This window comes from Capra hircus, chromosome 16, assembly GCF_001704415.2.
Source record: "Capra hircus breed San Clemente chromosome 16, ASM170441v1, whole genome shotgun sequence".
NCBI classification, from domain to species: domain Eukaryota; kingdom Metazoa; phylum Chordata; class Mammalia; order Artiodactyla; family Bovidae; genus Capra; species Capra hircus.
In genome coordinates this window covers 72,126,677-72,150,098 of record NC_030823.1, presented here as the reverse complement: position 1 = coordinate 72,150,098, position 23,422 = coordinate 72,126,677, and the positions used below count along the sequence as shown (strand labels likewise).

The 23,422-nt window shown below is 48.3% G+C and overlaps 2 protein-coding genes across 3 annotated transcripts; both read right to left on the bottom strand.

Moving 5' to 3' along the window:
• C16H1orf74 (chromosome 16 C1orf74 homolog) lies at positions 3 to 2,160 on the bottom strand. Of its 2 annotated transcripts, none has more exons than XM_005691040.3 (2): positions 1,972 to 2,160; positions 3 to 1,097 (listed from the first exon to the last, which is right to left on the bottom strand). In XM_005691040.3, the coding sequence occupies exon 2, from the start codon at positions 1,000 to 1,002 to the stop codon at positions 211 to 213; it is 792 nt and encodes a 263-aa protein (XP_005691097.2). In that variant the 5' UTR covers positions 1,003 to 1,097; positions 1,972 to 2,160; the 3' UTR covers positions 3 to 210. The 2 variants fall into 2 exon arrangements, with proteins under 2 accessions (XP_005691097.2, XP_005691098.2); XM_005691041.3 differs by having other exon boundaries at positions 1,890 to 2,146.
• On the bottom strand, positions 5,836 to 22,263 carry IRF6 (interferon regulatory factor 6). Its single transcript, XM_018060775.1, has 9 exons — positions 22,076 to 22,263; positions 17,875 to 17,957; positions 17,183 to 17,363; positions 13,286 to 13,490; positions 12,187 to 12,315; positions 9,493 to 9,651; positions 8,044 to 8,436; positions 7,230 to 7,348; positions 5,836 to 6,570 (listed from the first exon to the last, which is right to left on the bottom strand). The coding sequence occupies exons 3-9, from the start codon at positions 17,354 to 17,356 to the stop codon at positions 6,346 to 6,348; spliced, it is 1,404 nt and encodes a 467-aa protein (XP_017916264.1). The 5' UTR covers positions 17,357 to 17,363; positions 17,875 to 17,957; positions 22,076 to 22,263; the 3' UTR covers positions 5,836 to 6,345.

Below are 23,422 nucleotides of genomic sequence, written 5' to 3'. Positions count from 1 at the left end.
TGGTCTGTCCCGAAGAACTCTGTTTATTCCTGAAGCATCCCGGTCTACTCTCCCTAGTACAGTTCAGCACAGAAATGATAAGTGGATTACAGTATTCTTCCCTAGTGTCCTCGAGATACTCACAATTGGCACTTGAAATGATTCCCAGTTGCCATCCCTGACCTACAGCTGATCATTTACCAAGCACCTTCCACACGGGAAAAGTTAAAGTCAGAGGGTCACGGCCGGCAGTGTGACTATCTCAGAAGAGATGCTGAGGTCAACAAAGTCATTTTGAGTCCTACATCGAGTTCTAAGGTCCTTCTCCCAAGTATTTAAAATGTCCCTCAAGGACAGGAACAGGCTCTCTGGCACACTAAAGGAATACAGCAAGACTGGTGGTTGACAGCACAACCATGAGATCCGGGCAGTGAACACTCGTAGTGGAATCTGGGCTAAACAGTTGTCCTCTACTTGGTTCTCGTGAAAAGTATAGGGGACAGGATAGCCCAGGAGGATCCCAAACACAGTACAGAGATTCCAGGCCGAGGAACAAAGCCTGCTGCAGGAGACTGCCAGGGATCGGTCCCTCTGTAGCCCCTGCAAATGTGTGATGATCTCCGCCACGAGGGCCTTCAAGTCCTGAAGCTGGTCCAGGGAGCAGACGGAAGGGTAAGGTTGAGAGCCAGAAACATCCACAAAGGCTACACTACCAAGCAGCACCTGCTCCAAATGTCGACGCACATGCTCAGGATGGACAATCAGGCTGTTCTCTGCAATCTCAAGGACGTGAAGCCCCTCAGTCGGGAAACCCAGGCCCCGCAGCTTCTCCAGGTAGCTCTGGATTTTGGCTGCCCCTGCAGAGCTGCAATCGTACAGCAGAGCTGGCTTCAGTCCCCTGGCCACAGCCAGCACCTCTCCAGCGAGATGAAGACAGACGGCTCTGGGAGGGCCCCGTCTCTTTCCCATGCCCAGGGTCTGCTGAGCAGCTGCCACCAGCAGCTGAGGACTTGGTGTTGACATGAGATCTGGTAGCGACAGTAAGCAGGGCCTTCTTAACTAGTCACAGTTCCCTCCCCTCAGCTGCTTCTCTGACCTCCAGACACTTGAAGAAGGGCCTAAAAACAAAGCAGGGGATAATTAACACCAGCCAGTGACACGGCAGGAAACCTGCCAACAACTTTTCCTTAAGTCTTAGAGCATCTTCCAGAGGTCATTTTCCCCTCTGCTTTGGAATGCTAACCCCGCCCAGACAAGACAGGGTCACCAGTGCTACTTGATTTACTCATTGACTTGAGTCTCCATCAGTCCCAAATTCCTGCGTCTTTCTGGCCTATCGTTAGATTTATATTGTAACTGCTGTCCACCCTAAGTTTGACTTGCTGTAATTTTACTTTCTCTGCTTCAAACTTAAGGGAGCTTGGGGCAGAGAAGAGAGAGAGCAGATTTGAGAAAAATTCTGAGCATTTCACCCAAAACTGCTTTCTGAGGAAAGCTCTGGGTTTCAAAGGCACTCTTTTTCATTTCCAACTCCTCCTTCTCTTCCAGCCAAGAGCAGCTGTAAGAAAAGCAATCTAATTAATCTGTTTAATTAAACACACACTAGAATGTGGCCTACCAACCATCTCGCTGCGTGCCTGCTCCGTCCGGTCCGACTCTTTTGACCCCATGGACTGTAGCCCGCCAGGTTCCTCTGTGCATGGGATTCTCCTAACAAGAACACTGGAGTGGCTTGCCCTGCCCTCCTCCAGGCATTGGCAGCCAACTGGGAAGCCACCAAGCATCTCACCGAGACATAAAAGTAAACAAATGAAACCAGCTAGAATTGCAAGAAGGTTGTAATTTAACTTCTGACGGTCCCGCCTTCCCCTACTAATGGACATTTTCGGACTCCGGGACGATGGGCTCACCTCAACCCCCACGCCGTTTCGTGAATATAGCATCCTGACTGGTTAAATGAGGCAGAGTTGTCTCACACATACTGATACCTACGTTCTTCTACTTCCGCTGCAGGCTCGCGGGCTCAGGAACTCCTTCCAGTTTCCAGCCCCTTGGCAGGAAGGCCGTGAGGCCCGAGCCCTCAGCAGCAACAAAACTGGAAATTCTTCTCAGCATGTGTTTGTCCTTCACTGCCTGGGGGGGGCCCAAGTCGGAGAAGTCGGCCTATTGCGCATGCCCGACACAACTCTAGCTCCGCCCCTTCCCTGACGTCACCCAGTCGGCTCCCGCGCCTCGCGTTAGAACCACCCAGCCGGAAGTGTGGGCGCCTGAGGCCCAGCCCTTTCCGGCCAGAGAGGCGTTGGCCCCACCCGTCAGCGTAGGAACGGAAAGGGGAGGAGTGAAGCAAAGCAGGCGCGTCTTGCTGGTTGTCCGCCGCCTCTCACAGCGCCCCGCCGCTTCCCCACGTTGTGTATGATTAAGTCCAGTGTCCCACCTGATCCGGAGGACAGAAGCGGAGCACGCGCGCCGGAACACCGTTTGATTTGTTTATGGAGAAATTCACTTTCCAAACGAAACATCTCAAGATTAGCGACGTGCTTTACAGATGTTTACTTAGGTGGTGCTGTGCTGCAGAGCTTTTTTCACTCTGACCTGCGTAAGCCCTGAATCTGAAAGGCTGAATTCCGAGAAGTGGGTGGACAAGTGTCCTGGCCAGGGTTCGTCATCTCTAAATAGGGCGTGAAGGGCTTGAGTGTTTTCGCTCCAAACAGCTGTGTGCTATGTATGCTTCTAGGCCCTGGAGGCATTGGCAGCTAAAGAAACAGACCAAGAAGCCCACCTTCGTGGAGCCCAGGCTGTAGGAATTCCGTTTGCTGACTTCACATGAGAAATGAGAGAGATGGAGAAGCTTTTCAATCAGGTCGTTAAGAAGAAAACGTTATTTCACTGAAAGGTTTACCAGCGATATGACCCATACCACAAAGGGGAATAATTTCTTGGGAAAAATTCATATCTAAAGAGATGGCCCAAACTTGTTGATACATGAGCACAGCAGAGGCTAAAGGGAACTGCGGGCACCTACCCTGGAAGTTTCACTCCTGGCTGTACCTTGGGTCTTCAGAAGAGAAGACCACTGTGGAGTGGAGGCGTGGCCAGCTTGGAAGGAGGACCGGCTTATAGGGCTCCCATTTTAATGTTCTTAGCTCAGAGGGAGTCAGAAGCAGAGTAGAAACTAATTTTAGAATTTTTTCCCTCCCTGCGTTTATTTTCCCGTAGTAGTTAGCAATCAATCTCTAGAAGGAGAGACTTATGTAGTTCATTCATTTATTCTAACATATTTGAGAACATACTATGTATCAGCTACTGTGCTGGGACTGGCATCACAGTCCAAGACACCCAGTCCTTACCTCCAGCAAGTTTGCAGTCATGCAGGACACAGATACTGAGCAATTACAAGGGAATTGATTATTCTGAAAGATAAGTGTAGGGTACTCTGAGGACATAGAGCCAGGGACCTAGTTATATGACAAGGGACCAGCCCACATCCAACATTTGACCCCTCATTTATACCTACAACTAGTTTTGGGGGCTTTTCCCCCAGTGAGACGCCATGACAAATCTTCATGCACCATTTCACCTCAAGGTTAGGAGGGAAGAAATGTTCTTTTTTTTGTTTTGCTTATCAATATGATGTGGTTCGTGTCCCAGACCACATTCAGGAAGTTCCAGAGTCTGCTTTTGAACAGGACGTGCAGATCCAGACTGTGGCCAACCCAATGGGGAGAAGGGTGGACAGTGAAGAAAGCAAAACGCTGGTGACAGCGCCTGAAGGCACGGAAGTAGAAAACACCAAGGGAGCATGTGGTGGAGCAACCAAAGAGATAGCGGGCTGAGTCTCCAAGAAGGGACACCTGGCAACAGCACCAGAGAGGGAACACTGAGGGAGACCAGTGGCAAGCCCTGCGCGCACTCTCCCAGCCTTCTGCAAAGGATCAACAACCAACTCTGCTACTGGGTTAAGGCCTCATAAAACCACTCATTCATTCCTCTGACATATTCATAAGCTTTTCATTACAGTCACATACTAAAAGTTCAGTCTTTCTTGGCACCTAAACACTATGCTCTACACCCTTTGCCAGCTCACATTTTCTGGGCCCTCATCCAGATAGGCAGCCTGTAAGCATCACATAGAAAAAGGGGACAGGCCCGGCCCAGATCCAACAGTTGTCCTCCCAATGTATTTACTGTGGATTTTTTTTTAACTTTGAATTATGCAGACACAGAGGCAGCCAGATGTCAATTCCAAATCCCTCACTTCACCCACTCAAATGCTCCCAAAGTATAAAATTTCTATACCTTGCATATTTCCTGGTCTCTAGAAGCCCAACTTCTGCTTTCAATTGAGCACTCAGATTTCTCTTGGTCATACTTTAGTAACGGTAGACCTACTAGGTCCCTTAGAGACCCGAAAACCACAGCTTAAGCATTCCGAATAAACAAGTACCATTGCTACTTGTAATTGAGGGGAGCTTATGGTTTTTGAAATAAAGCTAGCCCAACTTTTTAGCTAGCTCGACTTCAGTAGCAAGTAGGAGGTGGCTTTAAGGATAGCAGGGCAGACATGGACTTGCTTAATACGATATGGCCCAAAACAGGCATCAGCATTCAGGAGGATTGGGGCCTGCAACCAGAGACTAGCCTCTTGTTTTCCATTTGGGGCGTGGAGTTTAAATTATGTAGAATTTCACCGTAAAAAGAGTAAAAGGGTCAAGGACAAAGTAAAAGCGAATACCAGTTTGTGGCAGCCGCGGCTGCAATGTTCTGCACCACTCTTCGCCTTGATTGTTCAAACCCACCTACCTCCACCCAGGAGGGAAACGTGCAGGTTTGTACTACGTGAATGTTTTCCAGAAAAGCACTGCCCAGGCCTTCATGCTGCCCTTAACATATTCAACACCCTGTTTTTCCCAACTGCAAAAATGCCAAATGAGAGGAAAACATCTCCATGCACAGAGGAACTGTCATTGTCTCTTCTGTAGTCAGAGGCATTTGAGGGCCAGTCTCAGGTCTTCCTCAAAGAAGGGAAAGAAAAACAAGGGAGCTTTATCCTCTCTGAAGGCTCTCACTGAGTCATAGACTCTCATCTCTCTCTCTCACACACACACAGAGTGGTACAGACATACCTCATTTTATTACTGTGCTTTTGCTTTATTGCACTTTGCAGATACTGTGTTTTACAAATCGAAGGTTTGTGGCAACCCTGCATCAAACAAGACTAGTGGCACCATTTTCCAACAGTATTTGCTCACTTCATGACTATGTGTGATGTTTTGGTAATTCTCACAATACTTCTCTCTTTTGTTACGGTGATCTGTGATAAGTGATCTTCAATGTAACGACTGCAAAAACTTTATGACTCACTGGAGACTCAGATGATGGTTACCATTTTTTAACAATCTACTTTTAGTTAAGGTACGCACGTTTGTATTTTTAGATATACTGCTATGCTATTGCACACTTATACTGTGGCATAATGTAAACATAACTTTTATATGCCTTGGGAAACCAAAAGATCTGTATGACTTGCTTTATGGCAATATTCACCTTATTGTGGTGGTTTGGAACTAGCCTGGCAATACCGCCAAGGTATGCCTGTATTTCAGTGGTAGCAAGTTGAACACCTGACCACAGAATCCCTAACCTTTTTCTATGTCAACAGCTTCCTTTGAGAAGCTCAATTTGTGAGCTTTTACTCCACAGGCTGGGTGACTTTCAGACTTTGGCACCTATTTCTATTTAGATATCAAGTTTAGTTCCTAAGCAACCAGCTGGCACTCCTCCCTCCCTCTTCCCCCATCAGTGAACCAGCCTACTATACTAGCATAACAGGTCAAACGGAGATCAATCCTGGACAAATCAGTGCTTCAGGGGACTTTAATGAAAGCAAAAAAAAAAAAAAAAAAGGCGCAAGAACAAGGCAGAAGGGTTCTGTTCCAAGCAGTTTTGCCTTGTACAAATAGAATGAAGTCATCAAGTCAGAGTCTTAAAGCTGGCATTATTTCAGGCATCATTCTCCTTCACTTTACAGTAACAAATATGAAGCCCAGAGGTTAAATGACTGGGTTCAAGCTCATCCCACTGGAAGCAAAGCTGCAGTTAGAACCCTGTTGTCCAGACTCCAGGCTAAATCTCCTTCTATTGATACTACATTACACTACCTTGGGAGGTTTAAAGAAGAAGAGGAAAGTATGAAGCATGATTTTTTTCATAAATTAAATCAACTTTAAAAGCTAGACATACTTGGAGAGTCAGAGACTACTAATATTGTTAGAAGAAAGGCTTGAAAGCTGGTTAAATCTGAAAAGTAAAAAATATTCATATGTACAATATTGTAAAAAAAAAAAAAAGGGAAGATGGTATTCATGATTACTGGGTTGGCAGGGCAGCGGGCAGTTGCATGCTGGGGGCAGGCTGCATAGGCTGCCAGCTTTCCTGGGTTTGCAGGATGCGGTACAGCTGCTTCAGCTGAGCAACGATGTTATCCTTGATGTCTGGAGTTGAGATCTGCAGGCGGACACTGCCACTGTCAAAGGATCGTGTGAAGTCACCGGAAAACATCTCATAGATCATCCGAGCCACCACCGGAATGACCTGCTCAGGACACGGAGCACACAGGTATCCTCTGAGAAAAAAGTTCACAGAAAGAAAGAAAAACAAACCAGCAGGAGGGACCCAAGATTGAAGGAAGGACTAGTGAGGCCATAGGGACGTCCCCAACTTTAATGTCTAGACACAGAATATGCTTTCATCTCTCTGGACTATCCTGCCAAGGTTCACTTTAGAATTTGGTTCAGATGAAGGTAAAGAACCAAGAGGCAGCATCACATCACATACCTAAATAAATAGCTGCTTATTGACAAAGACTCTTACTCAGATTTCATCTGTTGCCTATCCTGTTGCACAATCCACAGCCGAACCCAAGTGGTCTTGCTGCCACTTTCCAGAATATGTCCTTAAAGTAGCTCAAAAGACTTCTAAAAGAGCTGCAAAGAGTCATATCCTATTAGGCTCTGCAAGACTCTAAAGTCAGTGAGAAAACAAAGTCTCCCGTGAATCAGTAATTTGCCTTGAGGACCCTCTATACTCCAGCCTGGTTCTACTGTACAATATACAAAACTTTGTTGCTATTCCGTCTAATGGGATTAAAATCCACACAGGCTGATGGATACCTCAACTCAGGGCTCAACCCCAGACCTACGGGCTAAAGCATTGACAAAAAGGCAAAGAGTTGTTGACAATTATCTCCTCACCTGAACCAAGATGAGTTTCCTTTCCTGGGGTTTCCCATCTGGCCATTCTTCCCCAAAGCATAAGTAGATCTCAAATGGTGGCTGCTTCTCTATCTGTCCTTTCTGGTGGGCAATGAGATCTGTAGAATATGGAAGGGCAGTTTGGTGTACTGGGTCATTCCATATCCACTCAGTAAATACCAGCTTTTATGTTATGTTGTCTGGTATAGTAGCCACTTGCCACATGTGGCTACTGCATTTTGGTTCCTTAGTCACGTTAGTAACATCTACATACTCAACAGCCACATGTGGCTAGTGACTAACATACCAAACAACACAAACATAGAAGATTTTCATCATTTCAGAGGGTTTTATCGGACACCACTTAAACTAGACTTGGGGTTCAAATCACATTGGAAGATTTACATCTCATTCCTCTCCTTAAATACACCTGCTTGAATTTGCCACTCAAATATGTCCCAAACGAGAAGACTATATGTTTAACCAATTATGATGAGTAGCGTCACCTTCTAAAGTGAAGGATAAATAAGTTGGTGGACTCTGGGGAGCAATGAAAGGCTATCTCCCTCTTCTGCCAACAAAGGTACCACAACCAACCTAAAACTGGCTTCACATATATAGCTTTGGAGTGGAACATCCTTCTGCCCCGGTCACCTTTATTTTTCAGAATCAAGGTTCTCTTCTACCTTGACTTCTTGCTGAAGAAACTGTTTCCTTAAGATCTTTGCAGAGCCAGGAGAGGCGGGGCAGGAAGGAGGAAGACATACTTGGAGGGAGCTGTTCCCACCCATCAATCCTCTGAAAAAAGACTCACCACTCAGGAACGTTTCCAGACAAAACAGTTTGACCTTCTTCTGTCTCTCAATCAGGTTGGGGGCAACAAGGGATGGGGCACATGGCCCAGACCAGTACACCTTGCACTGGCACAGCCTGATGGCATAGATGGCGTGCCCGCTGACCTCCAGAATCAGTCCTCTATCCATGACGTCTAGCAGCTTGCTGGTGAACAGCTTCTGCTTCTCATTGGTGATGTGCTCCGGCCCCGGGAACTTGACCTGTTCCAGGCTGACGGGACCAAAGAGCTCCTCCTGGTCAGGCATGGGACCCAGGTCCCCATAGAAGAGCCGGCAGCCTTGGGGGTTGCTCACGGTCATGGTCTGCCCGTACTCCTTCCCACGGTACTGAAACTTGATGTCCAGGTCAGTCACTGCAACGTAAGACGGGACAGTGAGAGTCCTGCTCCACTGCTCTGTCTGTCCATACCTAAGACTCGTGCAAGTCCATTAGGATCAAGCCACCTTTCAGCCAGCATCCAGGAAGGCCACTGGCATAGTTATCCTTCCTGCCACACAGGGAGACATCAACATATCCTGGGAGTATTCCCTCGAAAGGCTGCCTTGAAGCAAACAGTTCAAAGTCCATCTGTACTATCTAGGTTCAATCTCCACTCCCTAAGAGCTAGAATTCCTCCAACCAAAGTTTCGGGTCCTAGTCTCCCCATTTTGTACTGAGTCTTTACATCAATAGGCGTTGGAAGGAGCTGAAAAAACTAAGGCAGCATCTGGTTTGTGTTATCATTTTTGACTCACTGTTTAAAGAAACCAGAGACAATAAAAAGTACCAAGCCATCTTTCTGAAAAGTACACAGATGAGCACACACGGTCGACCTGTTCTAATAACACATCACAAAAGGACGCAGTTCACAGCAAAGTAAATTTGCACTCAGTAAATGTCTATTGAAAGCTACCGGTCTTATCAAAGCTATCAGCCTCTTGGACAAAATGATAGTCCCCCCGCCCCCCACCCCCACCGTGTGTATTGTGAAAGGGAGAGGGAGGACATTGATTCTTCACTGAGATGGATTTGTGCGCAATTCAGAAAGAGATATTCTCTGGATCCTAAAGCCCCTCGGAACCCAAGAGCCTCCTTGACCAAATCCACAGTCGTTAACCTCCCTATCCTACAACTAACCTGGTCCCCAAATACCCTAGGCAAACTGATAAACCCAGGCCTTCCACCCACCTAAGAGGTGAGTAACGCAGAGCTGCACAGCAGCCAATCAGAGCATCTCTTTGGGCAAGCAAGTATGGGCTAATGTTTCTTTACTTCTTCCCCAGTGACTCATCAGCCAGCCAGGAACCAGACACAGAGGCTGCCTGGGGGACTATTCTATACAAGGCAAAGAAATGGAGGCAGAAGGTGGGGCAGGAAATGGACTATAATAGGAGCTGAAGATCCAGTTAGGAAACCAAGGCTTACTTACTTGGGAGTGAGCTGATCCACAGCTCTGGAGAGCTATAGAAAGGCTGTATAGGTGCCTGGGGCACTTCCATCTCCAGAGGTTCTGTTTTGGGCCACACTGCTTCAGGGCTGCAGTTGCCCACACTGCAGTTGCCCACACTGCCTGGTGCTATGGGAGAACCTAAAACAGAAGGCTGTGGGTGAGCTGGCAGGGTCCCTCTCATGCATACCACCTGGGTCGGAGGCTTTAAAACCTTAAAGGTCCAAAACTAGACCACAACTCATTGTAGCAGCCCATCAATAATTTCCCCAACAAACACCAAAGAGAAACAAGGTTCTCCTGTTTCTGCTTCCTAATCTTGTTATTTCTGCATCCGACTCATAATTCTGACAACGTACATTTGCTGATGACTAACAGACAAGTGGGCTTCCCTGGTGGCTCAGAGGTTAAAGCGTCTGCCAGCAATGCGGGAGACCTGGGTTCGATCCCTGGGTCAGGAAGATCCCCTGCAGAAGGAAATGGCAACCCACTCCAGTATTCTTGCCTGGAGAATCCCATGGACGGAGTAGCCTAGTGGGCTACAGTCCACGGGGTTGCAAAGAGTCGGACACGACTGAGCAACTTCACTTCACTTCAAAAGACAAGTGAGTTTTCTCTGGGATTAAATTAGAATGGGTATGAATGTGAGGTTCCCTGTTGCAAAATTTGGGCCCAGCAATTAAATAGAAGCTGGTTGTCTTCTGTAAAATGAACTCAACTAAACTGGTTGATTAACTTTGAGTGTTAATATACAGAAATTCATTTAAAAACAAACACTTTATATGCATGAAACTTCTAAAAGGATACTCAAGAAACTGGTAAGATCTGTCTCCTCCAGGAAAGGAACTGTTTAGAGAAAGGATGGAAGGAAAATCTTTCAGCTGATTTCCTTTTTGTATCATTATGAATTTAAACCATGTAAGAGTATTATTTATTCCAAAGTATCCAATTAAAGAAACTGAGGCTCAAAAGGTCAAAGGACTTAATTTTAAGTCCCATAGTAGCAAAGTGAAAAGAACTTGAGAGAATGAAAAACCCATCCTATTTCCCTGCTATTGTCAAAGTTGGCTCACTCCAAAGTTTTCAGATTTCTCCTTCTAACCTCACCTTTTATGCATCTAATTCTTCAACAATTCTTCTTTCTCTGCCCAACAGCTCTGAAATCACAGAGGCTAATGTTTCTTTGATCCTTTGTGTACAAGTCTGGTTATATCTATGTACCCGTTTTACTTTTGTTTTTAATATATGTTCACGTTTCCATAAAGGATCCAAGGTGGCCCGTAACATAGGGCCACAAAACAGTATCTTTAATAAGACATGAAAAGAAATAGGAAATCAGGAAAATAATTTTTTTAATAGTAAAAAAAAAAGTATATATATATCCAGGAAATGAGTTGTATCCTTTTAAGGGGTGAGAAGAACAGAATGAGTCAGCCAAGGATTTGGGAAAGGATCTCACGTTTCCAAATGTCCAAATCTTAAAATTTCACTAAATGGGAATGTATCTGTGGCAATATTAGCTTGAGCGAGCTCTATGATGACTGTCTTTACTCATCACTTGGCTGCAAAGTTATAAATGACAGGGTAAGTGAAGGAAGACAAGTAGATATTTCTTGACTCTCCAAGGAAGGGGCATCATCTAGAGTAGGGTATTCCAAAATCCTAAAGGAATCATCTTGCTATACTGAATTTTTTAGGTGGCAAAATTATCTCATTTGACCCATAGCAGCCAGGTAGCACTAGTGGTAAAAAAACAAACAAACAAACAAACTTGCCTGCCAATGCAGGACACATAAGAGATTCGGGTTCAATCCCTGGATTGGGAAGATCGCCTGGAGGAGGCATGGCAACCCACTCCAGTATTCTTGTCTGGAGAATCCCATGGACAGAGGAGCCTGGTGGGCTACAGTCCATGGAGTCTCGAACACAGCCAGATGGAACTTAGAAAGGCAGTGAAAAGCTGCTCAACTGAATGCAAGTCACATGTCTAGGAGCATGTCAGTGGAAAGTTCAAGTGCAGCGGCTACAGAAGAGCAATTCACCCTGTGTTTGAGAATCCTCAGTACAACAGAAAATGCAGTACCTGCTCTGTCAAGCAGTGACCCTCAGACCTCTCAACTCATTTTTCATGGGAAGCTGAATTCAAAAGGTTAAAAAAAAAAGATAAAAGTCTCTCTAGTAGATAAATTTTATCAGAGCCTAGTATTAAGAGCTGTAGAAGCCACAAGGGTCCCATGATATAGTCTTAGCAGAGTCCCATGATACAGTCTTAGACCCTGTTAAGGGAGTAACAGAAAATTTATACCAAGACAAACAGCAGAAGAATTGGCCTACAATTCATGAAAAGGATGTCTGCACTTTGACCTGAAGGAAATCAGCAAAAGTTATAACAGCTGGTGTATTTGTATGTGTGATTGAGAATGAATTTCATTTTTTAATTTCTCTGAATTATCACTTGACTCAGAAGATGCTCTCTATGCCTAGAAGCCACCCCAATGGGATAACCAGGCCTAGGAATTCCTTTGCCTATGACCCCTACTTGCTAACAGACTGGCGACCTGGCCACAGGGTCCGGTCACTGTTCCCGGGGCAGCAGTGGATATACTGTCAACAGTTGCAAAATGAAAGCCCCTTACCTCCTCTTCCTCCTCCGCACCCCTCCATCACCCCTCTCACCATTGATGTTCAGGAAGGGGAAGGTGTCCTGAATGGGGACGTGGTGCTGTGACTGGTCCAGCTCATCTTCCTCATCTTCTTCATCCACATCATTGTCTTTCTCATCCCAAGGAGCAGACCCAGTGGATCCTTCCCGAAAAACAGACACACAAGCCCACAAGCGAGCCGCTCACTCTTCACCGTCATCCTGGTAGCTGACCCACTGTTCAAGCTAGCCACTGCCAGCACAGAGGCTCCTGGGGTTCAGCGTGCATCTCCAATGCCCTAGCCAAAGTGGGGGGACTGAAGTCGTTCACCCCGCCTTCCACCTCCTTCTCTAGAACCCTAGTGTAAGCTCTCATCCCCTCCCCTACCCAGGAGCTGCACACCCTATTCCCGTCCAGAAAACTTTTAACTTCTACTCTAAACTTACTTTGATGCATTAATATCCCTTTTAAGGACTCAAGGACCACAGCTTCTCTCCTGTGTAAACGTAATGTGAGGACAGAAACTTCCCTCATGGCAGGGCCTCCCTAGATTCACTGGAGGTCAAGTCTAAATTATCTGGCTCTTAGTTGGATCTTACCCTACAAATTCAATGACATTCAACCATCATTTATAAAGAGAACTTATCTAAAGAGAGCTTTTAGAATGTCATGTTAATTGATTCTTAGAACAGCCTTTGAAATAGGCAAGAAAGATGAGAGCCCGGGTTTTCTAATGAAAGAAACTGAGGCTCAAAAGGTCAAAGGACTTGATTCAAAGTCCCATGGTAGCGAAGTGAAAAGAACTAGGTTTAGAACTCAGACCTTCCAAGTTTTAATCCCTCCTCCTTCTAAACTATCTGGCCTCTCTTCTCAGCGTTGAGCCCAGAGAGAAGCTATTTTTACAGAACTCTATGCTCCCTCCATTTTCTAATGCTTTAGTGTTCCAACAAGTGAGTAGGAACACCTTGCTGAGTTTATATCTTTTGTTCTCTGAGCCTTTCTAGGGACAAGATTTCTTGTTCAGCAGTCATAAACATTCTAAGCGAGGCAATTTTCAAGTCAACTATCTCTTGAAGGGTCTAGCCAGGAACCCAGCACACTGTCCACCTTCTCCGCAGCAGCTGGGGCCTTACCTGGGTTAATGATCGAGCCCTGGGGCTGGGGGATGTCACACACTTGATATATCTTCACTGGGTTCATGGGCACCTCCTTGGTGCCATCATACATGAGGTTGAACTCTCTGCTCTTGTTGAGAGCACAGCGGAGCTGGGCCTTCCATTTAGCTGGGTCGGGGTCATCCACCCCTTCCTGGTACTTCCCTGTCTCCACAGCCCAGGCCTGAAGGACAGGAAACTGCAGTGAATGCCTGCTGTTACCCAGACACGCTGCAAAGCGCGCCCACCCTCCCGCAGGCAGACACAGACACACATGGCCCCGCGTGGCCGCCCCATCGTCCCAACCCCAGTATACAGAGGCTGCAGCAGGAAACACCACCTTGGAGGACCAGGCGAAGGAGGGCCGGAGTGAGATTAAACCAGATGCAAATATAATCTTGTGAAAAGAGGAGCCTTATCTCAAGCGTTGGTGCCAGTTGGTGACTACAATGGCCATAATGAAGGGCTGAAAATAAATAAACATCTGAAACAAATGTACACTAAGATACTAATGGTAACTCTGAAAGCAGGATTGCATATAATTTTTTTTGTTTTGTTTTACTTTTTTTTTTTTGACATGAGTTGCTTATATAACAAGAAAAAGGAAGATGGCGTATGATTTGAAGAGTGTGGTCTTGCTGTTCCCTCCCCTTCCATCTTCAATCTGATGCACAAATAACTGCAGAAACCAAGTGCCTTTAGGACTAAAATAGCCTGCAGGAGGGCAGGACACGCACTCTGAGAATTCAACTCGCTTCAGCGGGCGGCGGAGGGCCTCAAGTCCTAATAAACTCACACTGCCTGCCTTTCCCTACTTCCCCAAACTCCCACATTGGGAACATTTCTCTGGAAACCCCAGTGGCTGGTGGCCTGGGCCAAAACCCCTGTGGCCTCGCCGCTCTGGTTTTCAGTTTCCAGGTCTAACAGGCATCAGCGTGTCTGCTTCATGGGCTCTCCACCCTTCCCCACCGCGAACATATTCTCCATGTCCGCGCTTTCTCAGGGCTGTGTAGTACGTCCTGGTACAGAAAAGGGGGGTGTCATCTGCCAAGGACTCAAGATCGGGAAGCACATGGCAGCCTGTTCAAGCTGACCGGGCCCGTTGCTCGTCCAGTCCCACCTCCCCGCCTCTGATCCTGACTGTGGACTTCTTCCTCAAGCCCAGACGGAGTTTTTCTGCCCCGTCCTCTGAGCACTCTGGTCTCTCCCTGCAGAGCCTCACAGTCACAAGGAAGCTTCTTCCAATGGCCAACCTGAATCCTTCTCCTCCAATTCACTCATTTCTTCCTACCCTCTTCTGGGGCCAGAGGGGGCTCCCCTCCTTGCTGTGCGGTATGGAGTGAAGAGGGCTGACAAGGCTGCAGCCCTCAGCGTAGCAGGCTCCATTGCGTCCAGCCCCCGGTAGGAAAGCTCCACCTCACTGGCCCCCAGTGTCCAGAGAGTCCTATCTCCAGTTGCGCCTGGCAGTGCCTGGCGGCTGTCTCTCCCTGTTTTCTCCTCCATTTGTTTGACCTCCAGGTCCACTCACCCTCTGGCCCCACTCAGCTGGCTTGGGCAGTGCTGACTTTGGCACAGGTCTGCAAATCTCTGTGGTTCCCTGAATCCCTGCCCCTCCAGGGAGAGCAGCCAGACTAACCCAGAGCCCTTTCTGCTCACAGCACAGCCACCCCCCAGGGCCCATTCAGACTCTGTGGAGGACCTGAGGCTGATGCAACAGAGGGTGGTATCCACCACGTGACAGCCATTGTCTTCATGAACAACCCGTGTTCAAACCCATTCTGAGATTCTGGTCACCGGGCAGGTCCCTATTTCTCTTCCAAAAATGGACACAGTCTCTGCATTTTTACAGCAATTTATGAGTCCCTTTCTAGACGTTTATTTCACTCAATTCTCACAACCATCTCGTGGGACAGGCAAGACTGGTTTTATCCCGATTTTACTGAAGGGGAAGTTAAAGCCTAAAGAGATTATGTGACTTGTTCAAGACCACACATGCGAGTGACGGTAGTAGGATCTGAAGCCAGGACTCATAGTTCCTGGTCAGAAGGGGCTGTCTGATAATGGAGGGGGCAGCAGATAGGCCTGGGTTCAAATCCTGGCCCCACCACTTATTGGCTATGTGATTTGGACAAGTTACATAGCCCCTGTGAGATTCAGCTTTTACATCTACAATAGGAGGGTAATGTCCTCCTTCCAGCATCGTCGAGACCTAAATGAGATAATGCGCCTAGAGTGTGGAGCAGACACCCTCTTAATTCTGGTCATCACCTCGACACCCTTATCCTGCCAAAGGCCTGCCAGAGCTTGGGATCTGTGAAGGCACACTCATTCTCCTCCTGACACCCAGACTTCCCCTTAGCATGCCACAAACAGATGCACAGATGTAGCCAGGACAAAGCAGCTGCCCACAGCTACCTTTTCCTCAAGCCCTAAGGATTCAGAACATTCTCGTGAGTGGAACCTTCGGGAACCAGCCTCTTTCCCCATGGCCAGCCACCACCAGGCACTTCAACAGCAAGTCTGGCTGCAAGCCAAGGAAAGAGGCCATACCAGGCCCATCCTCCTCTGATGGCAGCTCCAATAATTGGTGCTGGTTTCCAGATGGTTTCCTTACCACTTGTATATCATTATTAAATTTTTAAATTAAAAGCACTGATTTACTTTGTAAGTATTCACAGGCCAATTTTTTCTCTACCTCTTTTCTCTACACCCAATAGAACAGTTCTGGGATGGCTCTCCTTTGAGGTATGAGTTCACCTCTCCTGGCCCAATCTCAGCCAGAACCTGACGCATCAGTCTTGAGAAGTTCAGGATAGACACTGGATTTCACTTGACTTCCAGCTGCTAGTCAGGGAAAAAATGGAGAAACTCATTTCTCCGTGTTTTGGAGGTGCAGGAACTAAAGTTACTCAAGAGAGAGAAGACTGACCAGCACAGAGAAGTCGGTCTGGAGTGGAGGCACAGGTTCCAGAGTTACAAACCACATAACAGCTTCCTACAGCTACCTTCTCACTGACTTCCGTCTTAGATTTTGGTTTCACTCACATTTTATACCATGCCACGTGATTCAATCTTGTTTTCCGTTAAGCGAAATAACTCTCACATCTGAGCTATTCTTTAGTTAAGAAAACATTTGTAGAATAAAAACCTGCAATTAAATCACCTTTCATTTTTTAAGATGGCTCAAGGGTAAAGAACCTGCCTGCCAGTGAAGGAGACGGGGGTTTGATCTCTGGGTTGGGAAGATCCCCTGGAAGAGGAAATGGTGACCTACTCCAATACTCTTGCCTGGAAAAAATCCCATAAACAGAGGTGCCTGGAGGGCTATAGTCCATGAGGTCGCAAAAAGTCAGACACAACAGAGCATGCATGCATAGATGGATGAGTCAAAATGTTTTAATTTCAAAGGAAACTTGCAGAGGCCCTCAACACCCATTCTACAGGCTGTTAGGAGCCTGCTGCCACTCAGTAGTTCTGCCTGGGTCTGGATAGCCATTTCCAGGCCAGAGCAAGAGCCTTGAGTGAACGAAAGACTGACTGCTGGCTGACCCTCCAAAGCTCTAGAAACAGCCTCAGCATAAAAGCAATTAACAGTATAGCCAGTCACACGTGCCATCCCTTGGGATGTGAGCTGAGTACCTTCCACCGATTAGAAAGAATAAACGGCCTCAACCATAATAACAGACGTGCCCCAACAAGAGAAATCACTACGCCTGCTAAGTCTGTCCCCCCACCCGCATCAACAACATTCTGCTGCCTCAGCATCTTGCATCTAGTACCTTCTTCACGCCAAAACTGAAAACAAGACAACAAAAACCCAAAAAGGCCTGAGAACTGGAAAACGTTTTGAGTGAGATGGTAAAAGAAGACCTTTACCTTGAAAATGGTGTTTTCCTCCTCTTGCTGGGGGCTGTGCCGGGTGGCATGTTTCCAGGGGATCTGGAAGCGTTTGGAGTCCCTGTGTAGCCAGATGAGCCCTGGGTACAGGCCACTATCCACTTGGGCCACCAGCCAGGGCTTCAGCCGAACTCTGCGGGGGTGGAGGGCCATGATCTCGCTTGAGGGGAGAAGTGGGGAAAGGAGAATTAGGCCAGCCCCTGGGAAAAGTTCCCAGCCACTGTTCCCGTATGACAGAGCTACAGTTTCATTAGATTACAGCAAAGAAACTAAATATGGGAATAAACTGTGCCAGGTGGGGAAGAAAAGAAAAGAGGTTAAAAGGTTCTTTTGATTCTTATTTCAAAGCCATTTATTTTTCATGCTCCAGCCAAATCAGACTTATCATGTAAGTAGATCACATTTCTTCTATTTAAATCCTGAGGCAGAAAAATAAAAAGATGATGTCATCCCTGCTGGAACACAGTTCTTCCTGAAGTACCAAGGGAACAGAAGGGAAATTGCCCTTTTCAATCTCATCTCAGGAGAGGGAAGAAAAAAGTTATGGAAACAGCAAAGCATAGACAAGAACTTGAAGCGCGCACTCTTTTTAGACAACTACGGAATGACAGCATCGTGATGAGAGAGAAGTAGGCAAAGGGGTGGGTCCTGGTTGCAAAGTCCTCACTCACATAGATGAACAGGCAGTGTATCCACAGGAATCCGAGAGCTGGGCCTCAAGTCAGGTTTCCTTTCTCTGGGCCACCCAAAGGTTCTGTACAGGGGAGAAAAACAAGGGAAGGGGAGTATGAGCTGGTTATCCCTAGAACAATCCCGTGCTCTGTAACTGAGTCTGGTAAAGCTCAGAAGCCCCAGAATAATCAAATATCACAGCGCCTAACCCTAAAGTCCGAAAAACAGTCATGAGACACGCTCCCTGCTGTTAGGACAGCCTCCTCACCTGGGTCTGTTTATCTCCCCCACAAAGGGTGAGTGGAACTGATTGGCTACAGGAGCCAGCCTGGGTAAAGTCTGCAATTGATCCTCATAAAAATAGAAGGGCTCAGCACAGCCTAGCAGATAACATTTGGTGCCAGCGGGGGAAACAAAGGCCTGTCCCAACTGGGTGTCTACAGGAAAGAGCAATCCCTGGAGAACTGCTTGCCTGGGATGTTGCATTTAGAGTCTTTTTTTTTTTTTCCGGTGTTCTTATCTCACTTTGTTTTTATTTTCAGGTGAGAAAGAGATGCCTGCAAAACAACGTTCATTCAACAAATGTTTGTTCATCAGCTACTGTGTGACAAGCACGAGGTCAATAACTAAACACAATGTTTTCATCAGACTGCCTGAAGAAATCCACGCTGGAATTGCTCAAACCCCACAAGAACCTGAGAAAAGGAAGATAAATAAGTCACCTTCCCACCCAGAAAGATTCCCACTGGGGTTGCGGTTCAGAAATCAAACCAGTTGAGTCAGCTTAAGTCTCCCCCTCGGAGGAGCTTAGCTGAGGGGGTGGCCCCTAATGCGTCACTTCTTTCCCCTGGCCAGCCTGACAGCAAACGGGAAAACGCAAACCCAGCTGGGTCACCGGCACTTTAAGAGAAAAGCAGCACCTGCCCTCACCTGAGCCTTCTGACCCAATTACCAAGCCGTGCAACTGAAACCTGCCCCCCCCCCCCCCCGCAGCAGAGCTCCCCGTGGGCAGGAGAGGTGGCATGGGGTGTTTAAGTGCCCTCTACCCCCAAGTTCTTGGCCTTGGTGTAGGTTGCTCCATAGGGCAGCAAACCAAGCTATCAAACCCCGGAAAACATTTACCTTACAAGGAGGGAATGCATATCCTCCGCAGGGCAAGTTCTAGCCTTCCGTTCCTCAGTCCTGGCCTGTGGTGATGGGGGGGATGGGTCGAAGGAAGAACCAAGAGAACTGGAAATGGGTGGCAAACGGGTCCAACCTAGTGAGGGGCTTTTGAGAAGATCTATTGCAATACGGTCAGCCTTCCTATACTGTTCCCTGGTGGCTCAGGAGATAAAGAATCTGCATGCAACATGGGAGACCCAGGTTCGATCCCTGGGTCAAGAAGATCCCCTGGAGATGGGAATGGCAACCCACTCCAGTATCCTTGCCTGGGAAATCTCATGGGCAGAGGAGCCTGGCGGGCTAGAGTCCGTGGGGTCACAAAGAGCTGGACACAACTGAGCGACTAACACACTTATTACAATATGGCCAGTCCTGTGTCTAGGCCTGGCAGACATGTGAAATCCACCCCTTGAAGGATTGCGGGCTTTGAAGAAGAGAGTTCCTCCTAGTTGATCCACGGCACATCAAGAAAAAAATTAAGGCAACCAAGCCAACACAAGGAACTGCACACACAGTGATGGGGAGGGAGAAGTAGCCACCCATAGAGATCAATGATTAAGATCTAGAGCCCTGTGTTCTCAGCATTCTTGCAAGATGGCAGCACGCAGGGGCAACCCTGCCCAGCCTCCTCCTCCCTACCCCACCTCCATCACAGCTAACCCTCCCCATCTTCTCAAAGCCGACCAGTAACTCCACCTGCCACCCAGTAACTAAGACTACAAAAACAGGCAGAAAGGGAAAATTGGGAAGCAACCGAAATAACAGGGGAAAACAGCTAATCAGACATTCATAGGCTGCAGTATCAAGCAGCTATTAACATCGAGGCATCTGAAGAATTTTTATTGGATTTGGGGAAATGTTTACATGTGCTTAAGAGGGAAAAGGCATCATACAATATTGACTGGATAGTATCTCTTCCATCTTGTAACATAACATGCACTTGGGTAGAAATAAAATATCGATGCAACAAGAAGTTCTTAGTCATTACCTAAGTAGTTACCTTAGTGATGGTTAGATTGTGGGTGACTTTCATGCTTCCCTACATACTTTTATATGATTCACATTTTCCTACAATGACATGTTTTGATTCATAACTTAAAAACAGAACACTACAAGTAATATATATATATTTTTTTTTAACCACAGGAAGCTAAGGCATTTCTTGGCCACTGGGAGGTAAAAAAGATGATGGCCTTCAGCTAATATAAACCATGGTAACAACAATCCTCTATATCTACATAGGCTTTATAGTTTTCACGTACGCTTTTACTTAATGTGCCTGACCTCATCCTCATGATCTACAAGTAGTATTGTTATCATCCCCATTTTACAGCTGGGTTAACTGAGGCACAGCAAAGTGTTTTACCTGGGACCTGGACCCAATACTTTTGAATCAGAGTGTGCTGTACCATAACCTGCCACTGCACCCAGCCCTCCAAGTCTCTCCCTTCTTCTGTACACCAAGAGAGTAAACCAAAAACATCGACAAAGATCCAAGCAGCACAGAGGGCCAACAAAGTGCTTAGGGAGGAGACTGCATGACACCCACCCTTAAACACACCTAAACCAAAGTTTTCTTTCAAAACACTCTTGCCACCCAAATCCCAAGGCCCACAGAACAACCCTAGCCTAGTTGAATTCAGCTCTGGTTATCTCTAGCCGCCATTATAGAGGCTAGAGAATTCAAGGCCTGAGTCTTCAACAGGTATTCAACCAGCCACAGAACAAAGATGCTAACCCAATCATTCCCCTCACACTGGGCCCTGAGCACAGATGCTTTCAACCTCCCCAGGGCATGAACTGTCCTCTCTCACACCCTCAATCCAGGGAACAGGCCCCCTAGAAACACCCACACTGCCATCTCTGCAGCCCCTGCCCAGACTACTTTCCAGGAACACGGCCTCCCCGAAGCTGAGACTCAGCTGTCAATGATTTTGCTCAGAGTAAAACACAAGCACCCTCATTTCTTACAGACAGGCCTCAGGGAATGGTCCTGCTTTTCTTCTCCCTCCTGGAGGGCCCTGAAATGCCATCTTCCAAGTTCCCCAGTCTTTCCTCCATTTAGTTCAGCCCTGTTTATGGGTAAATTCTGAGCCTCTAGCCATAATTCCTATGCCCTTCCTCCCTGCTTGATTGAAGCTGGGGGCTGGAGAGAGCTAGCGACCCTGTATAGGGTGCTGGTGTCAAGTGTTATACAAACATCTAAGCCTAAAGTACTGTCCTGGGTCGGCACCCCGCCTTCACCAACCCCGGCTCAAACGCGCCTTCATCTCCCTTCCTGGCTTCCACTTTTGACAGCCACCAAGACAGCAGGGTCGCGTTGGGATGACCCCTTTACCACACAGCAGGCTCCCCGTGAACAGTGGCACCCCGGGCCTGCTTTCCAGCCCGGCCTGGAAGACTTTCCCCACTTCTCCACACCCGCCCTCCAGCCCCTTCAGGCGAAGAGAGCCTCACCCCCAGAGCAGCCACACCCGGCGCCACCCTCCCCAGCACCTCGTTTGGCTACTTGGAAATCCACGGGTGTCTCCCAGGCCCAGGGCGAGGGGTCTGACGGTGCTAAACAAATTCCAGGACAGAAAACAAACTGGCCGAAGCTACTGATTGCCCCGACCCGCAATTTCCCAAAACACCCACCAAGACCGAGGGCCGGCCGGCCGGCCTGGGAAATCCCCTCTTTGGGCAGCGAGGGCCGGCGGAGCGGCGAGCCGGTAGGACCAGAGGGGTGGAGGCGCCTTAGCGCGCCCCGACGGTGGGTGGGTGGAGGCTGGGAGCCGCGCTCTCCCGCTGGGCGGGGAGGGAAAGGAGGTGGACTGAAGCGAGGGGTCGGGAAGGGTCCGGCGATCCCAAGCTGGGACTGACCATCCAGGAGCCACCTGGGTCACAGGGACAGGCATCCAGCCCTAGAGGACATCGCCCGACGCACAGATGTCCCTAAGCAAGCTCTCCTCGCCCCTGCAGGCTCTGGAGGGGACCCTTCACCAGCGGGCGTGCCCTCCCTTCCCCAAGCTAGTCTCCGGACTTTGGCGTTCCCACCTGTCTTCAATCCGGCTGCCAGAAGCGAACGTCCCTCCGAACCAAGCCCCCAGGCACGATCACCCGCCGCCACCGCGCTCCTCGATCCGTAGGGCGAGCAACGCCTGGCTGCGCGCTGGTAGGGACTGCGGGCTCCTCTCCCCGCCCCGCGCCGGCCCTCACCTGCCCGGCCCAGGTGAGCCAGGCTCACGTCAGCGCCTCGCCCCGGGACGCCGCGGCCCCCACCTCCGCCGTCCGGCCCCGCCTCCCAGGTGTGGCCCCGCCTCCCAGGTGTGGGCCCGCCCCCACGTCCGTGATTGGCGGGTCGTGAGAAATATGATACTCTGTGTTCCTGGGAGGCCCAGGCCCTCGCAGCGCCTTCCCCACCGCCCTGCCCTGCTTCTCGTTCAGGCTGAGAAAGTAAACGCCAGGATTCAGGTCTAGACCTGACCCCTCGGGGCTCGTGGGCTTGTGCACTGGAAGCCACTGCGAGGAAATCTAAGTCGAGATTTAGCTCTAAATCGAGAAGGGGCCTCCCTTCCCTTCTGCCCAATAATCACCCCTTCGGTATGGAAGTGGTGCTGGTAGTAAAGAACCTGCTTGCCAAGGCAGGAGACATAAGAGACATGGCTTCAGTCCCTGGGTCGGGAAGATCCCCTGGAGGAGGGCATGGCAACCCACTCCAGTATCCTTGCCTGGAGAATCCCATGGACAGAGGAGCCTGGCTGGCTACAGTCCGTGGGGTCACAGAGAGTCAGACACATCTGAAGCGACTTAGCATGCACGGCTGGAGACAGTTAACTACAAATAAGGGTTTAGAGATTGTGGGTTGGCCTTATTACCTGTGGGTCTGTGTAAGTGGAGCAGGGTGTGGGGAAGGGACCCAGGAGGAAAGCCCTGTGGCTTCCAGGGCAGGAATTCTGCTTCTACTCTGCCCCTTACCCCTGTGACCCTGAGTGAGTTCCTTAGCTGCTTGGTTTCAATTTCCTCATCTAGTCAATGAGAATAACTCTCCTGCCTTTTCCAAATACTATCTGGTAATGATTACAAGCATGGCCTTTGCAGCCAACTATTGGGATTCAAATCCAACTCCATCAGTTACTATAGACTTGGGGAAGTTTTCCTAAGCTGTCCGTGCTTCAGTGTCTTATCTGTGAAAAGTGAGAGTCATTGAGTTGTTTCCTACTCTTTGTTACCCCATAGACTATATAGTCCATGGAATTCTCCAGGCCAGAATACTGGAGCGGGTAGCCTTTCCCTTCTACAGGGGATCTTCCCAACCCAGAGATCAAACCCCAGGTCTCCCACATTGCAGGCGGATTCTCTACCAGCTGAGCCACCAGGGAAGCCCATCTGTAGAAGGATGTA